Source organism: Lycorma delicatula, chromosome 4 (assembly GCF_047948215.1).
Source record: "Lycorma delicatula isolate Av1 chromosome 4, ASM4794821v1, whole genome shotgun sequence".
NCBI classification, from domain to species: domain Eukaryota; kingdom Metazoa; phylum Arthropoda; class Insecta; order Hemiptera; family Fulgoridae; genus Lycorma; species Lycorma delicatula.
In genome coordinates, this window is record NC_134458.1 from 199,265,586 (window position 1) to 199,285,925 (window position 20,340).

The 20,340-nt window shown below is 28.4% G+C and overlaps 1 protein-coding gene across 3 annotated transcripts in view; it reads left to right on the top strand.

Moving 5' to 3' along the window:
- Mondo (MLX interacting protein mondo) overlaps window positions 1-6,729 on the top strand; it is a 284,390-nt gene extending 277,661 nt beyond the window's left edge. For all 3 annotated transcript variants that reach the window (XM_075364989.1, XM_075364990.1, XM_075364991.1), the window contains exon 17: window positions 57-6,729. In XM_075364989.1, the coding sequence (XP_075221104.1) occupies window positions 57-73 (17 nt within the window). In that variant the 3' untranslated portion in view covers window positions 74-6,729. The remainder of the gene's footprint in view (window positions 1-56) is intronic.
- Window positions 6,730-20,340: the final 13,611 nt, after the last annotated feature.

Genomic DNA, 20,340 nt, shown 5'->3' on the forward strand with positions numbered 1-20,340 from the left:
TCACTATTTTAGACAAATCCTTCTTTTGTTATCTTTTTTATGTCCATTTTTACTAGATTACGGGGGTAGATGATTGGAATTTAGCAGACATTTTACAGCCACCCTACAAGTAGGAATGAAGTACGAAAGTTTATAGTGTGTGAAAATTGCCATGCCTGACTGGAATGTGAGCATGGATCTCCAGATGAAAGAAGAAACAATACCATTTTGCCATGGAAACATTTTTTTCTGATAGATATAGATTGAACTGATAAAAATTGATATATTATGTGAACACTTTTTATTCTAAGAATTTTTATGTAATTCATTTTGAAGTACAAATGAGATATTTTGAATGCGATCTGTGTACTAATCGTACATTAGTGATGTATGATTTTTTACGATAAAAGTAGTTATCGCCTTGGTAAGGTAATTTTTTTGGTGAAAAATTTATTTAATTTGAAACAAAATATTTTTTAAATACTATTTACCGGTATATATTTTTTTTCAATAAAAAAAAAATTGTTTCTATAAATAATTGTGTAACTCTTTAAATACTTTATTTATGTGTTAAGAGAAGTTGGGATGAAGCTGTTTAATCTGACAAAGGTTTTACTGATATCTGTTTTATCTTGATGACACAGTTTAGTGCCACTGTAATGCGCATCATTTCCAAAGTAGTGTATGTATTGGCCGGTGTAGTATTCTGTTGTACTTAAACAGTAGTTCTCTATTATATATAATAAACTGTTTCAGTTACCTTTATAACAATCGCTATTGTTTGTAGTTTTGTAATGATGTTTGCATTCCGTACTTTAGTTCCATTTTTTTTTTTTTTTCAATTAGATATCTGTAGTTTTCTTTTTTTTTGTTTAGAAAAAATATTAATTTGAAGGAAATAATTTGGAGTTAATGGTATATATAATTACTTGTTTTCGATAAAGAATGAAATTACAAATAAATGTCATATATTAGTTGAAATTAAAATGTAGGACAACGAGCTACCTGCTGGTGACTCTTTCTTACTATGCTTTTTATTATAGTATCTGGCTGGCTGACACATAGTACCATACTCTAATATTGCATATGTTATCTAAAAATAATTTTTTATGACTATAGATTAATAATGGATTAAAGAAAAAATGTTTTCGTCGTATCTGTTATTTATTTCTTAAATAATTTATTATACTGTAAGAAAGTGACTATGTGGTAAACTGCACTTTTTTTTGTTACATTTTTAAATATATTGTATTTTTATATCAATTTGATAATAATTTTACAAATTTGATTTTGAAGTAGTGTTAACAGTAATAATTAATAATTTCATTTTTAAAAGCTTAATTTTAAAAAATAAGATAATTTTAATTATGGTGTATGAGTGATATAAAAATTGATAATCATCAATTTTTTTTAATTTTTATTGCTCAATAAATATTCATAAATTTTTTTAGGTATGTGTTACAATCTCTTAGCTGATTTTTGTTATACAACATTTTAAATACTTATTGGATATTTTTTTTAATTTTTTTTTTATTTAAGGCACTTGATTGTCATGCGTATATGTGTGTGTTTGATTTAATTTTCTGTTATTTTAAAAGTATTTATAGAAAAGTGAAGGTGTATTTTATATATATATTGTAGTGTGTCTGTAAAATCACGGTTGGTTTTCAGAACTATTTATAGTCATTTCAATTACATGTTAAATGAAAAAAACAATTCAACAAATTTTTTGGCATGTATAACATGTCTGCATGTTAAAGATGGAAGTTACATTTAACATCTTTAACGTGCAGACATTTAAAGTTTTTGCCACACATATAGCACATATGATATGACAATTTTAATTGTCTCCATGCAAATTTTTGTTCAAGTGTTTATTATTATTATTATTATTTATATGAAATGATACTCTGAAGTCTAAAGGTGTGATTTTTGGTGGTTTTAGCAGTCATTGTCTCCATTTGCTGTGGAAATTACATATGTGATGTTCCATAAGGAAACTTGCCTTAACTTCCAAATACTTTAAAAGCTTTTTTATGAACATTTTATTATTTGTTTCAATTCTCTATCTTTAAAACTAAATTTTATGTGATTTTTTTTTTTTAATTAAGTAAAATAGCTCCATTGAAAAAATAAAATTTGCATGGAAAGTTTAAAAATTAACAAAGTTTTTGATTAAATTATATAATAGGAATAATATCTGATAGGCATCTTCTGATTTTCTTTTTGGTGATATCAATGATGTGAATGCAAATTTTTATAGAGTTTAGAAATTATGAAAGAATAACTATTGTATTGTTACTTAGAAAATAACACTCTCCTAATAAAGGCTTACTCTAATAATTGATTTAATGATTTAAAATATATTTACATTATTTGCCAACTACATTATATTTTTTTCTGTTTATTGTACTGTAATTGCCTTCTACTTTTTATCCTGTTAGGACATTTTTTCTTAAATATTTGGTAGGAAGATAAGATGTATTAGTAGATGTAATTCAACAAGTTTTTATAAATTATCTCCGATTGCTCGCTCCATTACTTCTGACACTGGATAAAGATTATCTTTGTATTATCTGTACAGTATGGTCTGATTGTTTCATACAGGTATTTCTTTCTAGTTGTGCTTAGTCCATCTAGTAAAATTTCCTCAGGGAAGTTATGCTGAATTTTTTCATCATTGTTGATATAGTTAGAAAGTACTTTTGATTCTGATGTTAGTGGGTAATGCTCTACGCATTTTTTTTTCAGCAGAAAACTTCAGTTAAAAACCTACCTTGTTTTTTTATTAAAAATACACGTAATAATCGTGTAGTGAAACAATACTCATCAATTCAAATTTAATAAATCAAACTGAATCATCCAAATCTTGACTACAGCACTATCAGTTGCATTATTATAGCTGATTTGCTGTATATCCAAAATCCACTCCACTCTTCATAACTATTTTCGTTGTTCACTGCAGGTATCGTGGCTCTACTATCTTTTGTTTGGATATTTAAGTATTTAGAAACCATACCGTAATTTTACATACCCGCTGTTTATTTTATTGCTACCGTTATGCTTGCGTGCATATAATAACTAATGAATGCTGGAAATTGACTGCAGATAGGTTAATCGGTTAAAATAGAGATAGTATGAATGTAATATAAATTAGTATGCTTCATCAAGTAATGTCATTATAGTAATTGTGGCATTAGCAACTAATAACAGTAGCATACTATATTTATTACAAATTTTCAAAATAGAAGAATATACTCATATAAAATGTTACAGTAGTAGCAACTTGAATTGTTTAACCAATTCCATTCACAAACGCCTTGCTTTCACCTAATCTTAACTTCAGCCCACTTGCTCTAATATTTGCTACTATATTTATTCTTGTACTAAACCATTTTTATAATTGAAAATTTTATGTTAATTGCAAAAATATTATTATATCGCTTTGCGATTGTTAAAATTAATTGTCAGTAAAATTCTCAAATGATAATATATATAATGATTTTGTATTTTGCATCGTATAAAACATATCTAGTTATTATACAAGTCAAATTACTTACTAAGTAACAGATCGCTGCATATGTTGACTTATATAAAAGAATGTTAATTTGGTATTAAATAACATTAAAAAATCTTTTAATATGAATTGATAATCAATTACAGGAGAGTACCTACAAAATACTAATAATCTGACAATGTAGGCTTTTGATATTTCATTTAGACTTGATATTTCATAAATTTTAGAAAATTAAATACTTATATTATGGCCATTAAAATTACAGAAATAATTTTTTTCTAGCATAATTTTTTATAATTACAAGTTTAAAAAATTAGATAATCTGATAAAAATAGTCTTCGATTGCTTACAATCAATTTTTATGTTCAACCCGTTCACTTATTAAATTTAACGATAAAAATAATTAATGAAAAATTAAAAGCAGTTTTTTCTGTTGAATAAAATTAAATTATGGATTTAAAAAATTATGAGAAACATAGTTTTCAAGAGATATTTAATGCTTTTTTTATGAGATTACTTTTATATTTTTTTCAGTAGCTTTAATTCATTCATTTTAAGTAGGTTTCTTCATTACATTAATTAATTTTGAATTGGAAAGTTCATATTGATGGAAAATTTTTTATAAATAAATAATCAATTAATTACATATGAACTTACATAAATTATTAGTAAACAAACTGTAAAACACATGCGGTAGAGATAATAATTATAATAGATATGACAGGATTAATTTATTTGTCAAGTGGTAGTATTCAGAGCTACCTTAAGTTATATCCATTTAAAATATGTAATGGTTAGATGAATTTGACAAAGCATACAGTGATGAGCAAGACTCATCAAAAAAGCAGATGCTTAATTCACACAACGTCATACTTGTCAAAGTAAGCAAATGAGTGAACTCATTAGCATTGATAATCATTAGAATTAATAAATACATTCATGTGAATCAATATAAAAGAGATTAAAACAGGAACTTAAATCATTTGTTCACATTGAAGGGTGGAGCTGTCCTAAAAATGTTGTTTTTGAAGTAAAATATAATTGTGTTCTATGACATTATTTTATTCCGTTGACAACAATAACAGCAGTAGTCAAGTTTAATTTTTCTTTATAGATAGCAGCAAAACTAAATAACTTTCTTAAAAAACAAAATGCTGATTTAGAAAAATGTCAAAATTTAAAAATATATTTTTAGCAAATATTTTACTCTAACAATTATCTTGATCTATTTATGAAGCACATTCTGAAAAAGAAGACACTCTGCCATAATAAATTTATAGCATGAGAATTATTATAAACATTAAAAAAAATTCACAGTTGTAGCATGCATTAATTGTAAAAAATACAGCAACAAGGTCTGCTACTGGTCTCAAAAAATTCATGAGTATTTTTTTTTCATATTTCTTTTGATTGAAATGTAATTGTCATCTAACTAAAAATTTTTTGTACAATGAGACTTTTTTAAGGCTGTTTACAGTTATTGAGAAAATTATTTCAAAATTGTATCTCTGTGAAGAATATCAGTAAATTTAAGATATATAATATTTAATTAAACTATATAAATTTTTATTAATTGGATTTTATGAATCAAAGATGATAGGTGGTTAATGAGATACAGCAGTCCTGTAGTAATGCAACTAGAGTACCATTTTTAAATAGAATTATACTTTTTTTTTATCAAAGAGAAACTAGTGCTGCTAAAAATAAATAAATCATCAAGAGGTAATGTAGATTTCTGTATTTAGATTTTAGTAAATGAGTAAATTTCTGAACAAATAACCACTTAACAAAAACCTGTGGCTATAAAAAAAAATGTATTGATTTCTTTATCATATTTGAAGTAATGTATTATATTTTGATTTTATATATCTGAAGTAGGAGTATCTGAAGGATTAGTGGACATTTAATAGCTGATTATTAAATATAAATAGCTGTTTATTGTTGCATCCATGTCACTTAATAATTTATTAATATTTTTAAACTAAATTTAATTGTGATATTCTTTATTTTTTTCATTTTAGATGTTATTTGAGCAAGCTGCTTTATTTTATGGCTTTTTCTTTCTACTAACAGACTAGATGTCTACTAATAGACATACGTCTTTAGTAGTAGTAAATTTTTCCTGCAAGAAAGATAATGTTTATATATTACATTACTAGCTAATTAAAAAAATTCTGCAACCTTTACTCTACTATATATTACTCTGATATTAAATAATGTTGATTATTTATAATGTAAAATAACTTATTATTAACAGAATACTAATTATATTATGTTAATTCATTTTTCTCAGCTGTTAAATTAGCCTGTAGTTCTTTTAATGAAAGAATATTAATTACTTTGGAGATTAATTTTTATAATTTTTGAAGTCTTTAAAAAGAATTTTATCCAAATAATATTGGGGAATTTAAAGGTTTAATTTAATATTAGAATTATATTGCTTCCAAGAAATGATTTTATTTAAGATTGGTTATCTACTGTAGGGGGTTTCATGTATTATATGGTAAAAAATTGTTATACAAACTGTGTAATGTAATTATGTACAGTTACAAAAATTTAACATTTATTAAAAGTAATCTCGATAATCACTGGAAATATTTTATAGAATATTAAACTTTGTTTTACTCATTTTTAAATCCTATTTTTCTTCTTTTTAATTAGAAATTATTATTTAAGATTTTACTAACAGTAATATTGATGAGGTTTATTTTATTGTATTGTTTTACGATTTTATATATTGTATATAAGTAATTAATTAAGTTGTTAACGTCTGTTAGTTAATGATCAGTGTTATTGCTTCTTTACTTTGTTTTCATTTATATTTATGTTATTTAGTTGTTATCCTATTTTTATGTTACTTGAGATATTAATATTGTATAAAGGAGGGAAAAAATAAGTGCTGCCATTTTTTCATTTGTATATAATATATAGTATTATTATGATTTTATTGTTTTCTTCTTTTTTTAAGAGAATAATTTCATTAGAATTTGTTGAAAAATATATTAATTGAATATTATATTGTTTTTTTTAATGAGTTTTTGTTTTGTTTTTAAGGCAGCCAAAGAATGAAGGATATTGTCTGGTTTCCTTGTAAAAAAACCAGTTTATTTTTTTGTTATTTTATTATTATCATGATTATTTTAATAGTAAATCAGTTAATTTTTAATATCATTAGTTAATCTGTATGTGTTCATGAAGGTGAAGAATTTATCATAATAAATGAGTTATTGTTTGTCGATTTGTTTTTATTTTCCATAATATGTACAATAAATGATATAAAAACAAAAAAAAAATGTTTATAAATCCCAAATTATAGAATTTAAGTGCAATTACGGTATAATATAAAGATGAAAGAAAGCGTTACAAAAATTTGGCTCAAATACACATTATTATGAGGGAAGTTCAAGGGTCATTTAGATGTAAATCAGAATTTGTTTACTTACATAGCTTTACTGATGTCAGAAATAAATTACCTTATCTTTCTATATACTTTCCTTTAACTGAAATACATTTTCTCCATCAGATAGATAGCTTTCAGATCCCATTATCAAATAAACAAGGTGGCTGCCCCCAACAACCAGTTGTGCATATAATTCTCGACTGCAGCATCATCTTCAATTTTTTCTCTCCTAAAGTTTCTTTCAGCAGACTAAACATGTGGAAATCACACAGTGACAATCTGGACTATACAGTAGGTGTTCAAGAGTTCAATGAATTTTTATCATGAGTCTGAGCTGCTGTATTTGGCCATGCGTTGTGGAGGAGGTTGTTGCGAATCAGTTGCCAGTATTTTTTGTTGCAATAAATAGCCCTGATGCCATCCAACAACTGGCAGTAGTATGCCACATTTACCATCCTTCGTTCATGCAGCAAAACAGTCAGCACCACGCCTTTTGTATCCCAATACACTATCACCTGAACTTTTCCAGCTGACAAGTGTTTCTTGGTTTTCTTTGGTGCCCCTCCCCTTTTTTTCTCTACACCATACTTATTCTCTTGCTTTTCGTACTGTAGTGATAGACTCACATTTTATTGCAGGACACAATATGATCCAAAAATGCCTCCTTTCTCAAAGCAATTCAGAAGTTCTCTGTGCCATATTGAGAAGACAAGGAACCCACCTCGCCGACACTTATCCAAGAGCTCCTGATAACATTGTATGCACACACCCTACTATTATGCTCGCTTTGGAAGCAATATCAGCAGCAGTCACCTTTCAGTAGATCACAAATGGCCTGAATGTTGTCATCAGTGACATTGGTCTGTGGATGATGTTTGTGTCTTGTTTTCTACTGCAACACAGCCATTACAAATTTTTTTGGCCCAATGAAACATGTGAGTTTTTGACAGGGTAGCATATCAGAATTTGAGTCATATCAAAATTTCATAGGATTTGATACCATGAAGGTGTCAAATCCTTGTCGGTGAACAGCAAGAAATCGGATTATAATTCATTATGCAATGAATGACGGCACTTCTGCTCAGACATTCTTCTACTGACGTGGGAACATGACCTGTGTGCATAGCAGGCCATGTACACATATCCAACTTACTACTGCAGCATTCCACCACATTCACTCCTTTTCCTCAGCCCATGCAGCAAAATTGTGTTTTTTATTTTAATGACCCTTGTAGAATATGTAACTGATCTCCTTTATCAATACTGGCTGGTGCATTTCATATGGGTTTGATAGATAAAAACAAATTTTTATATATGATTTTAGTAGATATCAGCAAAATTTTGTTCCCTCTTGCCCTGAGATCTCATTTGACCTGGCTGTACATGCAGTAGAATCTTAAACGTCTTTTAATTAAATATACAAATATGCTAATTGTCAGAACCATTTATGAACTGGTTTCTACAGATCACCAAAGTTCATTGTTTTTGCAGATTTCTATTAACTGGGTTAGTAGTGTATATTATTGAATTTTTTGTTCTAATATATAAATTAAATAGGAAAAAGAAAACACTTTTAAATCAGATACAGAAATAAACATCCTACGTCAAAAAAAAAAACCAGTCTACCCTTTTATGTTTGAGATTATAATTGTTTTTTTAATCATTGTTCTAGATGTATGTTTTGATCATTGAACAATCATCAATACAGTAAATTAGAGAAAATATAAATTTAAGTGTAAAACTAAACACAAGAGTATGTGTTCCATTCCACTTGTGCCGTCAGGTGCTGCTACCTAGCAGAGGCTAGAGGCCCCACGGCAAGCTTGGTCAGGTGATCTGATCACGCCACGTCCTACGTCATAATGCCACAGAGAGTGGTCATTATGATGTAGCGACTTTCATTCGGCACCCGAATCCTGCAAAGAGCAGTCGTGTTCCACATTCAGTCCGGATGGACACTTATATTAGTTTTATTTACATGTTATTAAGTCATATGTTATTCATTCTTATTATATGTGTTACGTTATATGCTTTATTAAGTTCAATTATATGTTATCACAATGTCAAGACGACAAGTAATTAAGTAACAATTCAACAAGCAACAAGGCATTTCAATTCATCACCTATGAAAATGCATTCCAACCTCGCTCTAAAATCGACCACAACCTGTTCACGGTCTTCAGGTGAGATCGTTCAGTATGTAAAGAACTATTAATGTAAAAAAAAAAAAAAAGATAGAAAACAAAAAATTTAGAGCTATTCATATTAAAAAAAATATATAGAAACAATTTAAATTTACAGTTAAAGATGATACAATGTCGCTGTGACAGTCCAAGTTGAAAATAAAAACTTAACTTTAATATTATATTAAATACATACCACAACATTGTTCTATGAGGTCTGTAAATAAAGTAATGAGATTTTTTTGGCAGCTAAAGTGGTAACACTGTATTACTAGTAAATATATGGTTATATGAACAGCTGATTTATGTTGGGTAGTAGCATTTCTATTCTGTTGTTGCCATGTGAGACATAAACAAACTTTTCATGAACAAGTTTTTGTTGTGCGTTACAAAAATGAGTGATACTATTTATGAGCAACATTGTGCAATCAAGTTTTGTCTTAAACTCTGTAAGAATGCTACTGAAACTTTTTCAAAACTGAAAAGGGTGTATGGAGATGACATTCTGTCACGAACCCAAGTCTTTAGGTGGTTTAAAGCATTTTCAGGTGGCTGGGAATCAGTTGCAAACAATCCACACTCTGGAAGACCGTTAATGTCAAAAAGTGATGTCAGTGTTAAGCGAATCAGAAACTTTTGGAGTTTTAGTCTACAGGACAGACTGAAAATCAATATGTTTGCAGAAAGAAATTCTTAGAAGACTGTGGAAAACAGTTGCTCGCATGAGACCACCCATCAAAGACAACTGGATGCTACATAATGACACTGCACTCTCAATTAATGAGTTTTTGGCAAAAAAAAATATTCCTGTAGTTCCTCAACAACCTTATTCACTTGATTTGAGTCCCTGCAACATTTTCCTGTGTTCTACTTTAAAAAAACACCCCAAAGGACACTATTTTGGAACAGTAGAAAACATTAAAAAAAATGTAACCAACCATCTGAAGGATGGTCCAGTTTCTGAATTCCAACACGGCTGTGAAGAGTGGAAAAATCATTTGAAGCGTTTTATGGCTTCCCAAGGGAATTGTTTTGAAGGTGATATAGAGTCCATGTATAATTGGATTGTAAATAAAATGTTTTTCTGAACCAGTCTCATTACTTTATTTACAGACCTCTATTACATTTATATCAATTAGAAAATTATAATAATTACTTGTATAGAAATTCATGTTACTGAATAATGCCAGTGGCCTTTTTTTTCCATTATACAATTTTTCAAATAACCAGCAATTTTACAGAATATTCTAATTTTATCATAATATTATTATCTTACATCTACTCTAGGTGGCAGAAATGTAATCCACAGTCACTCATAATTTGCAAATGAAAGCAAATATAACATAAAAGTGCATTTTATTTCCTACAAGAACTTAATTTATTTTAACATGTTATTACTATTTACAACAATGAACCAGTTTCTTATTCCATCAGTGAAGAATGGTGGCCGTCTACCCATGATCCATGACTTCACTGCTTCCTTCAGTGAAATGAATACCCTTAATATCCCTCTATAATTGTAGAAAGAAATGAAAATCATTGAACACCAAATCTGGTGAGTGGAGGCTGTGGAATAGGTTCAAATTTCAACTTACCAAGATCCTCAGAGGTTGCATATGATGTGTATGATCAAGCATTATTGTGTTGCAGAATTACTGGATTATCAAACATGATGCACATATCTCCTAAGGTGTTCTAGCATGTTTATTTATCAAACAAAATTTGCAGTTGACCCGGCTTACAGTCATGATATGTGTTTGGAATCCCAGAATACTATCAAGAGAATTTTTTTTACAGAGGGTTTTGATTATGGTGAACGATAGAGCTGGTATTTATTCCATGCTCTGCCATTTTTCTTCTGTGCTGTAACAATGCATTTAAGTTTGACTCCCATCACTTTATTGAAAAGGAAGTCATCTCCCTCATCACGCTAACATTTCAGAAATTTCACAATATTCCTTTCATTGTTTTTTTCTTTTCTGTGAGTTTGTGAGGCACCCACAAACTTTTGATATGATTATCTGGGTGGTGATGGACTGTGTGATGCGACAATCATTTTGAATAGATTCATCCTTCTCCTTTGGGTGCTTCATAAACTGATTGACTAGTTTCTGTGACTGTAAGGTTCATCTTCAATGTTCGCTTTACCAGACTCTTGCAACTTTTATTGCCCTTATACCCAGTATCTACACTACTTTGATCAACAGTTTCATATCATATATGGCTTTTAGACAATGATGAATGTCACTAGTATTCACCTTTTCTGCTGTTAAAAATTCAATCACTGCACATTGCTTTAGAAGTATCAACATAGCAGGTATACTCAACTCCATAACAATAGCAACTGACAGAAAATTGGAGAATGTAGGTCAAGTTTTGAAAGTGTTAGAAGTCAGGGAATGAAACTACAAAATGTACCTGTCACTTTGTGCAACATTTTGTACATTAAATTACAGTGTTCATTACATTTCAGCCTCTCATATGTAGTCCATATATTGAAATTATGCCAAATTTCAGTTAATTCTAAATCAATTTTTTCCTTGAAAAATTTTAAAAGCATTGTTTATTGAATATAATATTCTGTATAGAATGCACCCATTTTAAATATGAAATATTTACCTATACACTCTTGTTACTGATAAATATAAATTTTTTTATCAACATTTCAAACTTCAATTTCTAGAGTATTATAAAAGCAAACTAATTGCTATTTGGGGTATTGTAATTGTGAATACTATTCTATTTATTTTCGGAATTTCAGCAAGTTATAAACAACTGAACACTCATGAACATGAGTTTGAAATATCCTCTGAATCTTATGTTTAAATCATTTACGTGTAGATAGCAATCCAAATTGTATTTTTAGGTTAGGTTGCCCATCCAGTATCTAATTGTGTTAAAAAATTTAACTCTGTCTATTTAAATAGATATTATATTAGAGTAATATTTTGTGATCATTAAAGTTAAAACATTTTCACCTATCTGTTACGAAAATTAAATTTTATCTGTTCTTTCCCAGTGAACATTTCAAAAGTTGAAGATTATTTAGTTTCTTAAATTGAAGTAGTTCTTTTACCCTATAAAGAGAAGCTATTTAAGTAGTCCTCGTTTTTCTCTTTTCCCAAACATTGAATTTATCTATGAAATGTTTTCAAATATCTTCTCTTTTTTTGTCTTCAGTCATTTGACTGGTTTGATGCAGCTCTCCAAGATTCCCTATCTTAGTGCTATTTGTTTCATCGATATACCCCCCTACATCCTGCATCCAAATATATTTAGAGAATGCTTATAATTAATGTTCATTTTTTTAATAATGGTACATGAGCAGTGAATCAATTACATCTCTGAATATTCTTATTTTTAGTAAAAATAGACAAAAATTAAAATTCCTTTATAAATTTTGGAACACATTAATGGAAAATTAGATTAAATTTTCTGATGTTAATATAATCATATATTTATAAAAAAAAGTAAAATTTTGTAATATTTTTTTAATATTTGCAACATTATAATTAAAATAAAGCTTCAAATTAAAGTTAGGTATTTTCAAAAAAGGTGTATAAAACCTGATTTTTTTACATAAATGTATGGATGGATGATAAATCAGTGCAGATGGTGTGAATCAAGCAACTTAGAAACTGGAAACTAGCTCTTGTAAGCAGTTTTGAGTTGAGCTAAGATGCTGTAAGATTTTATGAGATTAAGCACAGATAAAAAACATCAGTTGTTCAGTGGTATTGCCAGTAGAATTGGCAAACTGGATAGAGAAGTATATACCCTAACTTAATATATAGATATATTCATATTAGATATAATGTACATGGTATTTCAATGGAGAGAAAATTTTTAATTCCTGTATTTAAATAAGTTTTTATTGTAACATGAATGTTTCTACAGTTTTCTGTTAAGTAAGAAATGCCATATTATTATTTTTAAAATAATGCTGCTGACAGATAGGCACCATTACGATCTATGCACTCTTATAGTCTTAATCAAACATTTTTCATTACTCGCCATAATATAGCTGGTGTAAAGCATTCAACTTCTTGAATTTTTAATTTTAGTTCTAGTTATATTTGCAGTCACTTGACATACACCTTGCTGTTGAGCAAATCAAGAAGAAAGACGTTGCATGCGGACAAATCAGGAGATATGGCCAAACAATGCTTCCCTTTCTGGTTAAGATATGGTTCTGAAAGAGTTCTCTTTCCGAACACACGAGGAATATTACTTGTATCATTTGCTGGAACCACGTAATTTGTGGAAATCAAATTAATTATTGCATCAAACATTTTGTGACCATGCTTGTTGTATAACAAGCTGCAGTAACAGCTATAGCGTCTCCCATGTTGTCTTGAAAAAAAGAATGGTCCAATTAATTAGGTAATAAAAGTATACATCACAATGTGAGCTTCAAACTATACAACAATTTCTCATGTAACTAAAGTGGGTTATCAGTGCTACAATATTATCCACTCTGCTTATTTATGCAGCTGTTCAAGTGAAAATGATATTTATTTGATATAAAAGTGGAATAGTGATGGTATTCATCTGTGGTGGACTAAGTTTTCATTACCATCCAAATGCTGCAATATTTCTTGACAAAGATTCATATGAGCAACCAAATCAGCTTCCTGAACAATTCATATTTTATAGGAGTAAAAACTTAAGTCCTTACATAAGAATCAACAGATAGATGGTTCACTGATATTCAATGTTAATGTGTCTTTAATCGCAAAATGTTTTCAACTGCATGTTATAGTACTTCATATTCTATCAATGTTTTCTGGCATTCTAACACTTTTTCCTGCTCCTCTTATGTTTTAAATTTAATGTGGACTAACCTTTTAAACCATAAGTTAATTGCTTGAACAGACTGAACTCGCCTATGTTGCAGAATTTTGAACCGATTGAGAAATAACCTTCATAAAGTTGCCATAACACAACTTTTATATTATGTATTCTGATCCACAGAAAATTTGTGGACTGAAAGGAATTGTAAAAGATGTAACCAAAGAAGTTTAAAGTAACAAATTAATTAAAGTAGCAAAATGAGCTGTGAGATGTACTAATAAATAAGTATCATAAAAGCATTTGCCTGAATGATCAAGGGAAAACCCTGGTAAAATGTAGATCAGAGCAGCATATAAACACATGACGTAAGGTTAAATAAAATAAATGAAGATGCTAAATATATAAAAAAATAACTACAAAATAATTCAAGTATTAATGAATATTATTTCAGTCTGTATTTATTTACATGTTTAATTGGAGGTAGAAAGTTTAGGATTTTTTTTTAAATTTATTAAATAGTATTATTTAACATTTATTTAGAGTAATAATATTACTTCTGTAAAAGAAAATCTTTAAACTGCATTTTAAATAATTTGGTGGAAGATTTTTTTATATGGTTTAGAAATTTATTAAAAATGGCAATGGAAGCATAAGAACCTTTCTTGAAACCGAAGTATTGTTCTGAACTCATGAAAATAGTCTGGTTTGATAGAAGTGGATTTTATTTTTTAAGAATAAGTGACTGTAAGGAAAATCAGTTTGATCATCCCAAGATAATATTAAATCTAATAAAACACCCAGAAATTTATGGACAATAGAAATACTATTGTTATTATTAACAGGAATTTTATCCATTCAATTTTTAATGTTATGTCTACTGGAAAACACATTTTTAAAAATCATTACAATCATCCAGTGAATAATATTTTTAACTGTTAATGTAGAGTTTTTATCCTTTTTAAATTATTACTTTCAGTTTGTCATTTGCAAAAAGACTACCATGAACAAATTTGTACCTTCTCTATAAAAATATTTATTGTAATAATATTTTTAAATTCCTAGATTTATAATTTTATAGATAAAAGATCTTTGTTCTGCATAAATGTTCAAACTTGCCAGTCTGATTTTATATTTTCTTCTTCATTTTTCCATATAAATAATACAATTCTATAACTTATAGTATATTGTGTTTTGCTATTTTAATGTTTATTGTCACATTTTGCTCTCGCCACTGTTATATTACTTAGATCTTTGCTTATTTTCAAACTGAATTTTCCTCTCTGTAATAAATTTATTCAGTTAGTTACTTAGTTAACTATCACATTCTTAGTTTCAGTGAAAGTAACAAATTCATCAGTGGATCTTAACTTCTTTGTCCCTAGAATTTTATCCCAACCTTAAATACTTCATTCTAATTCCTTTATTAGTGCTTCAAGTACAAATTAACCAAAAGCAATGAAAATCAGTTAGTAGCCTTAACATACTCCCTGTTATAGATCAGTCAACCTTCCTAAATAATATTAATGTTTGATCAACCACAGATATTTTTGAACTTGCTCAAAAGCAGCACAAATTCACTGAATAAAATTTATGGTGAGGGAGTTTGAAATTTCACAAGCTGTAATAAATTATTACAATACACTAGGGCTACCCTAGTGCCAGAATGCCATTCAAGTACTGCTGTTTAGAAGAGATAAACAATTGTCCTTTCAAATAAAATTTATTTTAACTTAAAATGTAGCCTATGCTTTATTTTAACTTTTAGTATTCAATATTATCATATTTCTTAATGAACGATTGCTATTTCTATTCATACATTATATTTATATTTTTATTGATATATTATTAACAATTATGAGCCAATATAAAGATGAAACAAAAATCAGACCGTAAAAACAAGTTCCTTACTTTTGGATATCTGTAGGCAAACAGACAAAATAAGTCGCTAAAAAGTTAGTTCATGAAAAAATAGATAAACATTTGACACGAAAAAGATAAGTTTTGCTTTTTATCAACGTAAACATTAAAATGAATGTGTATTTTTTATTACACTGTTATGTAGCCCCTGTGGCTGTGAACCATATTCTTGCAGTCTTCTGTAAATCAAATGTTCTGGTACTGGAAAATTGACAAGTTCACCTCCACAATGCTACTAGACACGCATTATTTTTTTGGTATAGTTTCCTATCACTATAATGCACTTTTCCAAATATCCTCTTAATCCCAGTTTGATAGTACTTAATTTAGACTACATGGAGAATGAGCTAGCTCATTTTGTATGAGATCTTACAGCAATTTCATAGTTAAAAGTAAAAGTATGAGGGTGAGTAAACAATCTTGGGGTAAACAAACAGAAAACCAGATCACTCTTCTTTTGGAATCAATTGCAGATTTTACTGTATGTTTTAAAATTACAAGAGAGCACTGAGTGGTGACTGTTCTGTGAGAAAATTAAGGCAGAATAATCCCTGTGAACCCCAAAATGATATATTCATTATTTTTTCAGCTGAAAATTTGATTTTTGCTTTTTGATATCAGGCAAATAAGAAGGCAAGCTTGAATATCACCACTGTATACATTCTCATTTTGACACTGAATTAAGTTAGTGCTCATTTGTGCCACCACAGGTTATTATAATCAAACATTTTTTCTTTATCATTTTCATATTGTTGTATAGGCTACTACACAACTATAGAAAGAAGATTGGTTGCTACCAATCTTCTTTCTTTTGGTTTGGCTGCTATAGGCTGTAAATCTACCTACCTAACACTCACTTTTCTAAATTTGAGATGATCTCTTACAGTTTTTCTACACTTTGCAACAATTATTTTAAGATTTTTCAGAGATTCTCTAATTGTAATTTACTAATTTTCTTTACGAGTACTCTTCAACTTCAGTATGTTTGTCCTGGTAAGTCATTGATTGTCAGCGATGCAGTTCATTTCTTTTAGAAAAATATTACTCTGTCAATGAGGTTTTAAATAACACTAATTTAAAAATTGTGAATTTTCAACATCCTGTTCAACATGAAATATTTAGTTTTTTTTTTTGTATTTTTGTTTTAAAAAATTTATATGGATTTGAATGATCCTTTTATATTAAATTGTGTATTTGGTGATGGTGCTGGGGATTTAGTTTTTACCATGGTTTTCCTTAAGCTATCTAAGAAGTTCCTTTTTCTTATCTATAGAGTATCAAATCTACCCATTCCTGATGTAATTATTATTATGCACCAGTCAAATAATAGATAATTATTATTAATAAATAAGAAGTAAAAGATTTATTTATTTCAACCTTTTCTAAATAACTTACATCGCTCATACAATCTGGACCAATAGAAAAACTTATTTATGTGGAAACTAATTTTTAAGTCTAATATAGATCAAAGTGGAAAGACTCGTTGTCAAAAACGTAATAATTCCTCCACAAGATGGTGTACCTCTTGCTCAAATATTGATTATCACAGACATGTAGGGAAGAAAGAACAGCTAACATGTTCAAGGTATAAAATAAGAGCATGAAAATTCTTTTTTATATTTCAATACTGGTATAGTAGAAACTATAAATAACTTCTTACCTTTACACTAATCTTTTTCTTTCAATCTTAAAAGTCTTCTATTCTACATTAAAATGATAATGGCAGAATTTATAAATATTAAAATTTTAAAGTAAAATTATTAACTATAGAAAATTTGTTATGATTGATGTTGTTAATATACTAACATGAATATACATATAACAAAATATATACATTAGAATTATTTGCATGTTTAAAAATTTTGCCAATTGAAAATTTGCCAAATCATATAACCTTGTTAAAAATATTTTAAAATAATATAAGTATTATTTGTAAATTATCTTTATATTTATGAAAAACAACTAGTTTTTATTTAATATCGTATTTAATTTCTGCTAGTTTATTTTTTATTTTTATACTTAAAAAAAGGTTAACATGTTATCTAAAATAACAAGGTCATAAACAAATTTAGAAAATTTCTCAAATATGTTTTGAAAAAACCCTCAGATAAATAATTTGCATACGTGTCATATTTTATTACAATATAATAGACCATACGATGCAATAGTGTAATATTTATTATTTTTTTTAATAACTGATCAGAAGCTGGAAAAAACAGTCATTTGCCAAACAGTGTGAGTACTTTGGATTCTATTCTACTTGTCAGTACTCTGGATCTGTTTGTTTATTTTACCATAACTTGCTAAAATCAAAAAAAAAGAAAAAAACTTGAAAACTTTTTCATTTTTGCAACTATTAAGTGTAATTTTTCATTTATTTTCATACCACTATAAACTTTAGAATTAACTGTACAGTTTGTGTTCCAAAACTAAGCTATATCTCACCTTGATTATTAAATGAAGAATGTTGGTTTGTTAAACAAGTACAGTTTTATATTAATGCAACTAGAATACACTTTTAAACATAATTTCAGTAAAGACAGACTACATTATTTTTATACAAGATGAGCAACTTAAAACTGATTTGCATTCGAGCCGAGCTGCTGTTACCTAAATGTCAAAATACATAACGTCATTTAATGTTGCTACTGTGTAAATGTTACTACTCTAGTTTATTGTTATCAGTTGTAAACTGTTCAGTTCAGTATAATTTCATTCTTTGCAGTTGTGTTTTTTCTAAAAATGTTTTATTGACTGAGAAAACTTTTTCTCTAATGGAAGCTTATGTACGTTCTGGATCCTTTCAAGAAATGCATCAAGTACTTGCGGAAAAATTTATGAATGCCAGTATCCCAGCTAAGAGTAGCATATACAATTTGGTTAAAAAATGTATACAACAGAGTTGGTTTCAAATGCAAAATAAAATAGGTAACCTCCTATTGACTCCAGAGGATATAGCCGATATTCAATTAGTTATTTCTGCCGGTCAAAAAAAATCTGTATGTAAGTCATCACAACAAAGTTATGTAAAATACACATCTTGTTGTAAGATTCTTCATGATTTAAATTTAAAACTGTATTATGTAACAATTTAAGAGAACAGACAAATCGTAACGTCTTATTACTGCGACTGGATTCTCAAAAACATTGTCAATGGACAGATAGACCTGATGATATTTGTATTTTATCTCATTCGAGGCACAATTTCGTTAAACTGGATTTGTTAATTTGTACAACACCAGATATCATATGACTTAAAATCCTCACTGGATGTTTGAGCATCCACTTCACGATGATAAAATTAATGTGTGACTGGTGTTTTTGGTAATCATATAGCGGGGCAGTATTTTTTGAGCCAGAGCAACGTGTTGCACATCAAACGAGTAACTAGCAGTTGTTCATAAAGCTTTTATGGAAGAATGAACTGTCAGTAGAGGACAGTGGCCTCCACATTTCCCAGCTATTGTCTAGTTGTAATTTTTTCTTTTGGACCTATTTAAAGAACACAATTCATGAATCGAATCCCCACACTATCAATCAACTGAAGGCAAATATTCATCTGTGCGTTGATGGCATTGACAAGAATGTTTTACATCAGTTGCCTACAAAATGCTCACTTGAGCACAGAAGAGTATCACTGTGCAGGCCGCTGTTCTCTTCTGAATAAATTTTTTTTAAATATGGTAAATATATAAACTTTTGTAAATATAAAATTTATGTTTTTATTTAAATCATAAAATGTTACATGTCATAATTGTGTTTATTGTGTAGCAGTTAGGTTTAAAGTTGCTCACCAGGTATAAATAAAACTTATTAACAAACTAGCAGACCTGGCAATGCTTCGCTGTTGCTAGATTTGAGTATATATATATATAGAGAGAGAGATTAAATGAACACAATTGAAAGTTTGATAAAACATTAACAAAATGAACATTACGGAACTTCACAAATTCAATTTTCCCCTTCTTTCCCTTTACCTTTTCTGATTTTTCCCTTTTACAATTTTTCCCTGCATGTAGATCAGTCCAGTAGTTTTTAGTCTATAGCAGAGACATATCGGAAACATTGAAATGGAATCATAAATTATTTACTATAGTGTGTATTGCTTTTACATCCAGCAGATAGTGCTGTTTTTCCAAAAAAAGCATGTTTTTACCTGTCACAGGTCTGACATTTTAAGGTATATAAATAGTAGGTATATAAAAACACATGCGTATTCGAATGCAACGTTGTGAAATTGCAAAATTGCAAAGTTGTAAATGCAAAATTTCAAAGCAATCCATGAAGAACTTTTGGAGATTTAAGATTTTGAACAAACAAGCATTTACATTTTTATTTATATAGATATATGAATTCCAAATCCGTTAATCTGAATTAAGGAATCTACATCAGCATTCTCTTTCTTCTTAAGTATTAAAAGAATATTCATCACTTTTTACTTCTTTCTTAATTATTCCTGCAGAACATATTTTTCATTATGAACTGCACTCCACAAATGCAGTTTGAAAGACAATTTTTCATATCGATTCAAAATTTATTTGCTTCTTCTT